The sequence below is a fragment of the Diadema antillarum genome, unplaced genomic scaffold (genome assembly GCF_040938485.1).
Source record: "Diadema antillarum isolate AM-2024a unplaced genomic scaffold, OU_Dant_1.0 seq00001758_RagTag, whole genome shotgun sequence".
NCBI classification, from domain to species: domain Eukaryota; kingdom Metazoa; phylum Echinodermata; class Echinoidea; order Diadematoida; family Diadematidae; genus Diadema; species Diadema antillarum.
Genome location: NW_027272440.1, coordinates 127400 through 139562, shown reverse-complemented (window position 1 = coordinate 139562; position 12163 = coordinate 127400). Strand labels below are relative to the sequence as shown.

Here is a 12163-nt window from a genome sequence, read left to right as displayed (position 1 = left end):
TATTCTATGGAAGCCGATGTCGCAGGAGCAAATGTCATGGAACTCTATGTCCATGCCACATATACATACTATACATCTATGTACATGTGTATATGCCCATGTATATGTAAATAATATGGTGATTTCAACTTGTACACAAGAAAATAATGTTGACTAAATACAACTTATCACTATTGGAAACGTGATTCAATAGTAAAAACAAAATCCAATTTATTCCATATTATCATACATATTTCATTTTGATGACATAAGCATTACAACATTGTCTTTTATGGCATATGGAATGTACAATGATATATCATTAACACAAAATCAATAACATTGTACAAACAACAACTACCAACGTAGTGGAAAAATTTGGACATCAAGTACACTTACTAACCATCCCCCCCCCCCACCTTCCCCCACAAAAAAAAAGGGGGCAAACAAACAAACAAGAACAAAGGAATAAAAAATTTGATGGGGTCAAAGTTCAGTACTGGCGAATTATGTTGAACCTCATCCATGCACATGATGCTTGAAGCAAACTTGGGTGTTATACACGTGGCGAGTGCACCATTCACTGGTGTTGATAGACGTAACTACACACAGCCCTGTCGCTGAAACAGGGTTGTGTGCAGTAAAGATAGACCAAGTGTTTTCTACTGGACAGTGTAGGCTCAGATACGGCAGTGTACGACATGAGCTAATGGCCTTTGGATTGCCAATCTCAAACTTCTAAATAGATGTAGATGCTTTGTGATATATACACTGTAATTCTAAACACAAAGGCTTGATTTGTGTCAGGGGGTGGGGCAAGTTGATTGTAGTTTTTATTGACATGGTGTTTTTTTTTACTCCGCCAAGCACTCAGTCTTGACAGATCAATTGTCAAAGTAAATTGGGGGGAGGGGGGGATTCACATTACAGTCGTACAATGCCCCAAGCCCATACACAGCCCGTCTTCTGCAACTGCCCAACTGCAAATGAATGAATGAATGAACGAATAGATGAATTAAACACATGACAACAATGATCACCATTTGTAGATCAAAGCTGACTTTTCTCTTTGCATGTTGGAATGAACTGCCTTTCTGGTTTGAGAAACATACAATTTAGTACAATATTTAGTGCAATATTTTCCATCAAACAGTTGATTCAACATCACTTGCATTCGTGACAATACTGGGAAATGAGAAATGAGCAAGAAGCCTACTACTGTAAAAATAGCATTTTTCATTCACTTCCCAAGACATAAAGCTAGCAGGGAAACAAAAGCACACAACTTGTTATGCAAATGTATGGAATTATGAATATTTCTATTCCACAGAAATAGAAACACACAAATTCATCTTACCCGGCCAAATGTGACGAATAACTCACGCTTACATTTCGGTTTTTGCAGTACTTTGCAAATCAGCAAAAAGAGAGAGAGAGAGAGAGAAGAAAATACCTGATTATGAATCTTTTGGGAAGTTCTCGTCATCAATGCAATGGTTCTTCGTGACTTATTACAGGCACTGTAGCTGTACTTTTCCACTATTATCAGTCATGATATCATATGAGTTTGCCTACTACTGTATACGCTATATATTTCGCGGGGGTTTTATTTTCGCGAATTTCGCGAGTCGGGAGCTATTCGCAAAATTAACAACACGCGAAAATATTACCTTCCAAAATGAATCCCTTGCCTTGATGATACGAACATTTCAGTACTAGTATACCATGTCACGGCTTACCGAACAGACCATACTGGCTATTATCAAAGCTTGTTTACGCACGTCCAAGTCTACTTACGAATACTGTAGAGAGCCAATCCATTATCGCAAGGGGACCACTCGTCAGAAATCTAACGTTAGGGGACCACTCGTCAGAAATCTAGCGCGATGGACTTAACCACTTCAAAAATGTTGAATTCTAACTTACTAGTTCGCAGAGTTTGGCAAGTCTTTTTCATGCAGTGTATAACTAGTATCATTCTTATTTGCTAGTAAGTTGAAAATTCACACTTTCTTTGCCACTTCATATTTTCTCTGGTCCTCCAATCGCGAATTTAACCACTCGCGAAAATGTGTGACAGCGGCAATTCGCGAAAATTTATGTACGCGAAAATTATAGCGTATACAGTAATACATACAGGCACATGGCACAATGGCTCTGTATACATAAATTCTCCAATGGGTGGCATTGTAGCAACACAGTTCTTTGGTGGCATTTCAAATAGCGGAAGAAGAAGTCCTACCCTTACACTACAAGACTTTGATTGCATATTCAACCTTGCCCAAGTCAAATCTATTTGGACTGAAGAAATAGCTATGACTTAGAGAAAATTCGACTTGTGAGGGAATAAAATCAATGGATATAGAGAAGAGTACTCAAAGACCTTCGACTTAGGCGATTAGTCGACTTATGTGAGGTCGACTTAAGCAAGGTTGACTGTAGTATAAGTTGTATGTTTCAAGGACACTATTAAACTCAGCTAGAAAACAGTTGATGACTGTAAGCAAGCTGCCATTTGACAAAATAAATTTAAGACTTCAGATTTGATAATGGGACTGCACAAATAATCTAGTATTGCTATCAAAACTCCCCTAAAAATTTGGCACTTTTAGCTCTGTGAAGGGTTAAAGTGCACAAAACACTTCCCAACCAACAATGCATTCCATTCAAGCTCCCTTCTAACCCTGTAAAATCCAGTGGCAAATATTATAGCAATATTGTTTTTTTTTTTTAAATGGTATCATAACTCTATATATAGTTAATCAGGCATGCACTGTAGTGACTGTTCCATCCTAGTGGCCTTTAAATGAAGTGAAAAAGATGAATAAAAGGAAATCCTGGGATGTAAGTACAGACCTCTAAAATTTTCTCAGCGGTGACCTATTATGTGTCTTTGGGATCTTCAAGAGCATTCAGAGCTTAAAGGGACATTCGAGACAATTTTCATAATTTCACATCATTTAGTACACAAATCGACAGCTTCATGTATAGATTTGTGGAATTTATCGTGGTCCTTGAGCAGAGAAACCAATAAATTGAAAATCTTACATAAATTACACTGAACAGTGTTTATGACATCAGAGCCTCATATATTTCAGAAATGTAGCAGTGTAACTCCATTACGATACCGCTTGCTCAACAAGTTCACCTCTGAAGAATCTATGCATGCCTTCTTCTTTTGTTCTGCTTCCTTAAGCCCCAACTCATGCATTCCTTTGGTGAGGCTGCAATGTCATCATCCGTGTTCATTGCAATTTGTTATAAATTTTGAAAACATTTTCATTCCTCATCCCAATCAGTATAAATTCTGAAACTCTGTACTCAGTTTAACTAATTTATAGTTGTTCAAATGTAAAAGTCTGAAAATCATCCGGAGGTCCCCTTTAAGAGTGTATATAGCACATTAAAATTCTGGTGAATGCTAGCTGCAACAAATGTGATGGAAGTCTTAGCTCTAGAGTACGTCAGAATTACAGTCCGACCTCTGTTATATGGCCATTGCAGGACTGGGGACCAGCACCCGTCCAGATGAGTGAATTGGGCAGATATGAGAGAAACAATGTTTATGTACATGTGAGTACAAGTAAGCTACCAACCCAGTGGTAGCTACATATACATAGGTACAGTACACAGTAGTGTCATTTATGCTAGCCTACATAAAATCTTACATATGAAATTGAAACATTTGAATGCAAAAGTCATAACATGTTTCTGCACGGAATTCATGTATCATAGGTACCTAAAATTGTGTGAGATTTGTTAAGTCTTATTTGTATTTGAAATCACTATTTTTGTGTGTATTCACTGCTTGGAGGCGTCTGGATAAGAGAGGGCCGGATAATCGAGGTCGAACAGTAATCCCCATCCTGGGGTGGCACTTGGTCCCACATAAAATGCTCAATCCACACCCGGTGGTATCACATCTTACTACTTAAAACTGACATCACTTGAGTTCAAATCTGACAAGAATGCCATCTCATAATCTCTTTGCAGAAACCGAAAGATGTCGCTGAGCAATTTACTATTTTAAAACTAGAGAAAAATCGAATAAATATACAACTACGGTACATCACTGAAGAGAACACAATATGCATTTCGCCGAATGCATGGACCAAAGTGACAGAATCTATCAAATGTAGATTGAGACTTCTTAGGTGTAGATGTGTCCACGTGGCATATCTCTTCTATTACTCTGGCCAAGGATGCGTCGCCATTGCCTACAGACAGTATACTACTTGCCGTATCGCTGCTTCGTCTGCGAGAAAGAGTGGAGGACGCCAAGGAAGCTGCTGTAATTCAGGCTGCGGTGAGTTGGTAACGTCCTGCACAACAGATGGAAATCATTGCAACAAGATGATAATAACTACAGCTGTAACAATGCTGAGAAAGATGATGATGATGATGATGATGATGATGATGATAGTGAAACAAACTTTTATCATTACCATAAATATTATGGTCATCATAATAACAATATGGTACAGAATATATCATCGGTTGAGAACCAGAAGGCCAAAGGGAATGCAATTTTGGGGGGTATTGAGTTATCCAGTATCATGTTGTAGAGCTCAATTTTATCTACATTATGGTGTTAATTTTGAATTATTTTAATTTTCAGTAAAATGTTAATAACTAGAACTACAGGGTGACACTATTTTACCCTATATTTGGACAATTCTTATAAATCTACCAACTTTTGATTAGATAAACTTTTTATTACATCAAAATGGATTGCTTTGTTTTTATTTATGCTCAAATCTTAGAACACGGTAGTACCCTTCTGGTTCTCATCTGACGATATGAAGTTAGTACATAGTTCAACACCTGCCATGCACCACTTTTACAGAGTGCTATCAGCAGCTCCCATATACTAATTTGTACTTGGTACACTTGTTACAAATTCAGATTCACAGTGCAGATAGAACTAGAAATGTCGCTACAGCGACTGGTTATACCCCCGCCAAACAACATTTCATAAGCTTTGGTCAAAAAACTGAGGAAGTAGTTAAATCCGCAAGATCTTTCCTTGATCTTCTGCCATTAATATGCCGTTACCATGGCAACGTACTTTCGGGTACTGTCGAAAAATGCGTCTTGCACATCTACAACCAAAGGCACACATCTGTACCAAATTTCATGGAAATTGGGCAAAAACTGAGGAAGTAGTTTGCAACACAAAATTTTCCATCATTTTGGCTCATAATATGTGAGCTGTTACCATGGCAACATACTTTTTGTCACTGTCAAGAAATGTGTCATGCTGACCTATATCCTAAGACAAACATTCAATATGAATTCCATGAGAATTGGAAGAACACTGATGAAGCAGTTTTGCCATGAAGCATTTTGCCCTATATTTTACCAATAACATGCCGTTACCATGGCAACGCACTTTTTGCCACTGCGGAAATATGTGTCTTGCACATTAACATATTCAGATGAACATCTGTACCTAATTTCATAAAAATTGATCAAAAACTGTGGGAGGAGTTCGCGACGCAAGATTTGTACCCATTTTTGCCCATAATATGCCGTTACCATGGCAACGTACTTTTGGGTACTGTCAAAAAATACGTCTTGCACATCTACAACCCAAGGCACACATCTGTGCCAAGTTTTATGGGAATCGGTTGAAAACTGAGGAAGTAGTTCGCGACGCAAGATTTGCAACAGACCGACCGCCCGACCGCCGACCAACCGCCCGACCGACTGCCCGACCGACCGTCCGCTGATTCCTATATACCCCCTTCAAACTTTGTTTGGCGGGGGTATAATTATGAGAAGAGCATTTGATGTCCATGTTGAGGTTAAAACATTTGGAGGAAAATATGCTTGCCATGGAAGAGCATGTACAGTAGTAGCATTTTATAAACCGACTAAGTATGATAGGATTCCCTTAAATGGCAGACATTTACAATATCTTAACTAGATGATATATATGTTCATATCCATGTCCTGTACTAAAGTCAACTCAATACGGTACACATTATGGAATAAATGACATCTTGCATCACACAATAGCTGATAATGTTAAGCATCCAAAGGAACTGTAAGGAAACCCAAAAGTTGTTTAACATCCCAAATTGCAAACCTAAATGGAAGTGTAAATCAAATCATAACAAACGCACCTATGGCACCATTAGAAAATAATCTACAAATTGAATAAGTGAAGTTTGGGAAGGCTTGTCATCAATAAAAACCATCCAAACACACTGTTTGTTTTTCTTTTACAAGAAGCTACAAAGTCATCACAAATGAAGCCATCAAACACAACACGAGAGAATCTCACATTATTTCTGTGACTCTGATCTTCCAGGGAGCAAATCCCACCAAACTGTTGACGCTGCCGAATTGAACAATTAACTCGGGGTCGGGAAATACTGTTGATGCTGCAGAATACAGAGAGAGCAGTAGAGAACGCAAGGGAAGAATCATCAATTACAAACACAAATAAAAATGATGACATCGTATTTCATAGTTCTCACTATCATATGAATCACATACCTCAAAATCCAATCAAAGGAAAGTCAAAAACAAATTGATTTGTAGGAAGAACCCTGATCCATAATGATTGTGTGCTACAAAGTCAAGTATTTGTCAGGTCTGGAATGGCATATGGTTGTACAATGTTGATCGGTCAGGTGTACTTTTCGCTCATGAGGTCCTAAGGGAATTCCCTTCAGAACTCATCATGCAATCATTACATTCGCAACTCTGAATTTAATTGCATACCCCATATCAGAGAGAGATCCCCCTCTCCCAACTCTTCCCACCAGCCCACAGCTGTACAAGCAGAGAGCTGTACATGATAGCTTTACATGTATACCCAAATATTTGACAGCAGTAGTAAGAAAAAGGCAAGACCAAAGTACCTGACAGAGTATTAAATGATTCTACAGAATAAGATGGCCTCTATAAAAGAAGCATTTCATACCAAACAACATTAAAAAAAAAACATTTCAAATATGTTCAATAAGATCAGCTATTTACGAAAAAAAAAACATCCGATACATTGTAGTATGACCATAAAAACATTCCTATTCATACTTACGATTGTAAGTATAGATATGTTTGTCTCTCTGTTGCCAAAGGCATAAGGAACTCCTCAAAATAAAACACTTTGGTTAGTACAAAAACACTTCTTCAATTTTGTTTTTGGAATGAAGTATCATTGTCACAAAACTTTTCTCATAGCAGTTTCTCAGTTTGACTTTGGGCACAAAGATGTCGTCTCAGATGACATAACATGGATTTAATACTTCACAGTGATAACAAATCTTCAAAACTTTTGAATGCACAAGTGACTTTCAATCTATTTGAACATTACTACATAGCTCAGACTGCGAAGTTAAACAATAAGTATTTTGATTTCATTTTTAGCTTGAGTCATAACATTAAAGGGACAATCCAGACTATCTATATAATTTCATATCATGTACTACATAAATTGACAGCTCAATGTATGTCTTTGTGGAATAAATTATGGTCACTGAGCAGAGAAACCAAAACCCTAAAAACCCATATGATACACTATGCACTGAACAAGGATGATGCAACAGGCTAACACAACTGTAAAACACGATATATTCGTGGCATGAAAATTTCGCAAATTGGAGCCAACGGCCTTTCTCGCAGCATTAAATTTTCACGAATTGCCACAGGCATCCAATGCATATTGTGTAGGCAAGAACTTTTGCATGCATGCATTTTAATTTCACAAATCCTGGCGCTCGCGAAATTCGCGAAATTAAAATGCACGCAAACATTTCTCGTTTTACAGTATTCCAATGTCGCCGTGTACAGTACAATTGTAATCCATTACAATTCCACTTGCTTAACATCTTCACCTGTGTAGAATTTATGCACACTTTCTTCTTTTGTTCTGCTTCCTTGAGCAGCGAATCATGCATTCTTACATGAAGCTGCTATGTCATCATTCTTTCTTATTGTGATTTGTTATGAATTTTGAACACATTCTTATGCCTCATCCCAATTACTATAAAATCTGAAACTCTGTACCCACTATAATCAATTTACAGATGTTCAAATGCAAAAGTCTGAAATTATCTGGAAATCTCCTTCAATGAGAGTTTCTCAATCAGATAACACACTCACTGTTAAAATGTTCATCGAGTTGTGGAATGCCGACATCTGATGCTCTGGACTGCTTATCGGCAACAGTCTGACATATTTTCCTGGCAGCGCTGACAATATCCTGCCTGCCGTCGGATGACGAAATGAGGGCTATTCTTGTTTTATCACTTCCTGGAACAACAAAGTTAGTACATGCTCAACCATTCAAATGCCAGGTAAGGTCAATGAGAGAGAGAAAGAGGGATGATTTAATCCACAACACAAATTGACTCATACAGTAATGCAGACAATGCAACCAATTTATGGATCAGAGGGACTGGGGTATACATCTTTAAATATCTAAGTATTTGGGTAATTGGCTGTTTAACTGCACAATTTAAGTTGCATTCAAATGGGACTTGACTATTCATCTTTTCAAGGATGCATTGTATTGTTTGTTTAACACCTGTTAAGAACTCAACAAGATTAAAAAGTAATACATGAGTACTACAAGGATATTATGAATCAGTTTAACAAGAATTTAAATGAAGGAAAACTGTTTGACAATTCCCTTGCATTTTAGCAATTGATATATATATATATAATTTATATACATATATTCACTCATTTATCAACCTTTCCTTTCTACATTTAGTAATAACATTAGTGGAAAACACAAATCCTCAATGTTGCACAGAGGAGGCACAAATTCTACGATCATTGGATTCATATGACACTATTAGCATCAAATATTCTTCCATTGCTGGATATTGTTTACAGTACTTTAACTGACTATCAGAGAATCAATCAACTGTGATGTGAGCATTGTAACCTGCAATCATTAGACTCCAGTTAAAGCTGAAACTCACAACAGCATGAACCAATATTGACCAAAACAAAACAAACCTTCTGAACTGGATTTATAGACTATTTTCGCTGACAAACTTCCGTTTCTCTCTGGAACTTCAAGCTGGAAGACGAGTTGATCACATGTTGTGCAGACCTCAGAAACTCTCTTCTCTAATATCTTGCCGAAATCAGAAGCAGTATTTTTTAAATGACCTGAAAAGAGAGAAAAATTGATCATGTCTGAAGAACAATTCAATTAGCCCATCGAGGATGGGCTGATTTTGCTACAACATGCAATCTTTACATAGATACCTGCCTGCGTATACCTGAGACTTTTCTTCACTATTTAACACTCTTGAATCAAAACTGTAAGTTGAAACCTTTTGAAATCTGCTGCCAACTTAATTTCTGGTTCAAAACAAGCAGGGATTACTTGAAATGGGGTCACTTCATTTAATTAAGGTGTATACAGTACTAAATTGTGTTCAACTGTGCGGCCTTACTATCTGAGATATACAGAATAAAAACTGATAAAGGCGAGTTATCACACAGCCTCAAGATATATGCTTGAGGGAACCACCAGAAATTCACATCACATGATCGTTAGATTTTGGACAATGAAAAAAGAAAAAAACTATGATTGCCAAGACTATCTTTTTTTTTTCTATTCATAAAGGACATAGATACAGTGTACATTGTACTAACAGGGATATGAATGGGTGGGACTACAAAAATTATCTTGCACCTGCAATACCTCTGAAATTTGATTGTTCTAAACATCAGTACTAAATAATAATTAGGCAGCTTGATATCAAGATAACTGTCTCAACTTTACTGTTCTCTTGCTGCATTATGTCCAGGGACCAGACCCTGCTTTTGAGCTTTCTATCGAAACACTTTCATAAATTTATTAAACACACCAAGATCTGACCACGCGCAAACATGGCAAAAGCATTGGTTTCTATGGTACATACCGTAGCTGACGGACGGTCGAATTTTGGATGACGCTATCGTCAAATTAGGGGCAGCTTGCTTGAAATTAACATCTGAACTACCTGGCACATTTAATAAAACTGTCTGATGTCTTCCTTCTCCTGTGCAAATTAGCCCCAAACTTAAGTTCAGGCATTTGGCGCGGTCGCTTTGACAATTCATTTCAGCAACCTCTCTCTCCGCTCTTGCGGTAAATCTCCACATTGCAATTGGTATTGATAGATTGAACATCAAAAAGAATGAAGGATTGCAAATTTCCAACTCTCAAAACTAGATTGTGTTATTTAATTATTGTTAACTTTAAGTAACGTGACTTGATGCATGACTCGTGATAGATCAGATGATACTTTACATGAATGAATCACAATGACAGTGAGAGGCACCTGTTCATGTTGTGATTCACGGACCATCTCATATAGAGCTAGACTAGATTCTAATTGCTTTCTGCATGCACTTACCTTTCACATCGAACATAGTGACGTATGGGATTCCCATTGTCATACACCAAACAAGCATACTGGCCACGTCCTTTTCAGAAACTTGGTTTTCGAGGATCTGAATTCCAAGGTGTAAAGGAAGTTTGGATAGTTGCTTGCAGTCGGTCCGACATCTTTCTCTCATTCGTTTACGTTGAAAGTCAAAATTGCAGAGGGCAGCCGATACTCGGTTCAGGATGATACTCACGTGAACCGCGATTTGTATCCGAATCCATATCAGTACATGGACAAAACGCAAGAGTATACTTGAACATGTGTCAACAGCCATGATAATTCATCGAAATGACATAAAAATACAAATATTTCACAAAGCGGCGGCAGTGAGAATCTACCTTCGCGTTCGGCCTTCTCTACATCACACACGTACTCGAGCGCGATACGCTGTGATGTTCGTGTATACTGCTGCTCTCTGCTCTCTGCGAACGTGGTACATTTTCAACTGAAGGAAGCAATTATTCATCGTATGGTATCTTTAAAGGTGGCGACAGCCCGCAGACGGGAAGCAGCTTCCAAATTATATTGCAACAATAATGCAATGTATACCTTTCATCCGATTGTTATTATTATCCATGTATATTTCCTAAAATCAAAAATGCAATGAGAGCGCACAGAATACTTATTCAATTTTGTGTCTATCTATGATCACATGTCTGTAAATTCGATTCCTTTTGAAATCAAGATAATGGTTTGGCCTGAGTCAATATATAATTCATGTCGCAATAATTGTCATGACATATAACGATTCTTTTTTATTCAAATAGTTATAGTTAATGTATACAATGATATACAAGGGAACACTTTGATTACAATAGTATCATCCAGTTTTATTTTCTACGACTGTTTCATTCCATTCATTTCATGTTCAATAGCTCCCTCTCTCCCTCTCTCTTCCTCTCTCAAATCTCTCTCTCTCTCTCTCTCTTTCTCTTTAACAAGAGAGGTTACCTGTGTTTGTTTGTCGGTCTGTTTGTTTGTTTGTTTGTTTGTATACGTCTGTATGTGTTGTGTACTTTTTATATTATATGTAGCAACTTGCTTCCTTGATGTTATTTAGTCTTTTTGCCACGAGGAGACTGCAAAATACGAGCTTAGCTTTTCAGCATGTCTCCTCCATTTCGTAATTTTAGTTCAGTTGTATTTGCTTTTTTGATGCGTATTAGTATTGTTAACTTCACGTATAATATTTTTCTTTGTTACTACATTGTATTGATATTGTGTTATTTTATGTATGAAATATTTTGCATTGTTGGAAATGAAATAAACGAAACGAAATGAAAAAGAAATATATTATAAGATGATGAATCCCCCATAACATCGGCTATATGATATTTACCATCATCCACCAAACTCTTCCATATAAACACAGAATAAAATGATGGTTTGTTCAGTCAGTCTGAGAGTGACAATGGAACTATAACACTAGTACAACTTCTTGTGTCTTCCCCACATAAAAACAGCAAAACGGAACAAACAAAAAAACGTTGACTACAAAGTTTATAACACAGTAAGGAAGGAAATTTAAGTAACGGTTCGAAAGAAAGTTAATGAAGTAAATAGTAAGTTGGATTTATTGTTTTCCGTGATGTATTATACGGTGACGACTTAAAACAAGTCCTCGATTTCCTAATGGGGGTTTCTTCCAAAATATTTAGAAGCATGCTTTACGTTACATAGCAAACACAATCGAATACTCGTGAAAATTATTATGTAGTCTAGTGCATCTTTGTTTTCTTTTAATTTCCAATTCAATATCAATTCAATTCAAATACAAT

At 37.1% G+C, this 12163-nt stretch overlaps 1 protein-coding gene across 1 annotated transcript; it reads right to left on the bottom strand.

The window, feature by feature from the left end:
* Positions 1-4179: 4179 nt before the first annotated feature.
* Positions 4180-10713, bottom strand: LOC139712096 (dehydrodolichyl diphosphate synthase complex subunit nus1-like). Its single transcript, XM_071623932.1, has 5 exons — positions 10353-10713; positions 8959-9114; positions 8095-8244; positions 6269-6368; positions 4180-4301 (listed from the first exon to the last, which is right to left on the bottom strand). Exons 1-5 carry the CDS (start codon positions 10657-10659, stop codon positions 4211-4213), a joined length of 804 nt encoding a protein of 267 aa, XP_071480033.1. The 5' UTR covers positions 10660-10713; the 3' UTR covers positions 4180-4210.
* Positions 10714-12163: the final 1450 nt, after the last annotated feature.

Coding starts and splice junctions, on each gene's coding strand:
- LOC139712096 (XM_071623932.1), bottom strand. CDS start 10,659: ATGGCTGTTGACACATGTTCAAGTATACTCTTGCGTTTTGTCCATGTA. Junction 9,115..10,352: donor CACTATGTTCGATGTGAAAG/GTAAGTGCATGC, acceptor CTCTCTTTTCAG/GTCATTTAAAAAATACTGCT. Junction 8,245..8,958: donor CTATAAATCCAGTTCAGAAG/GTTTGTTTTGTT, acceptor TTGTTGTTCCAG/GAAGTGATAAAACAAGAATA.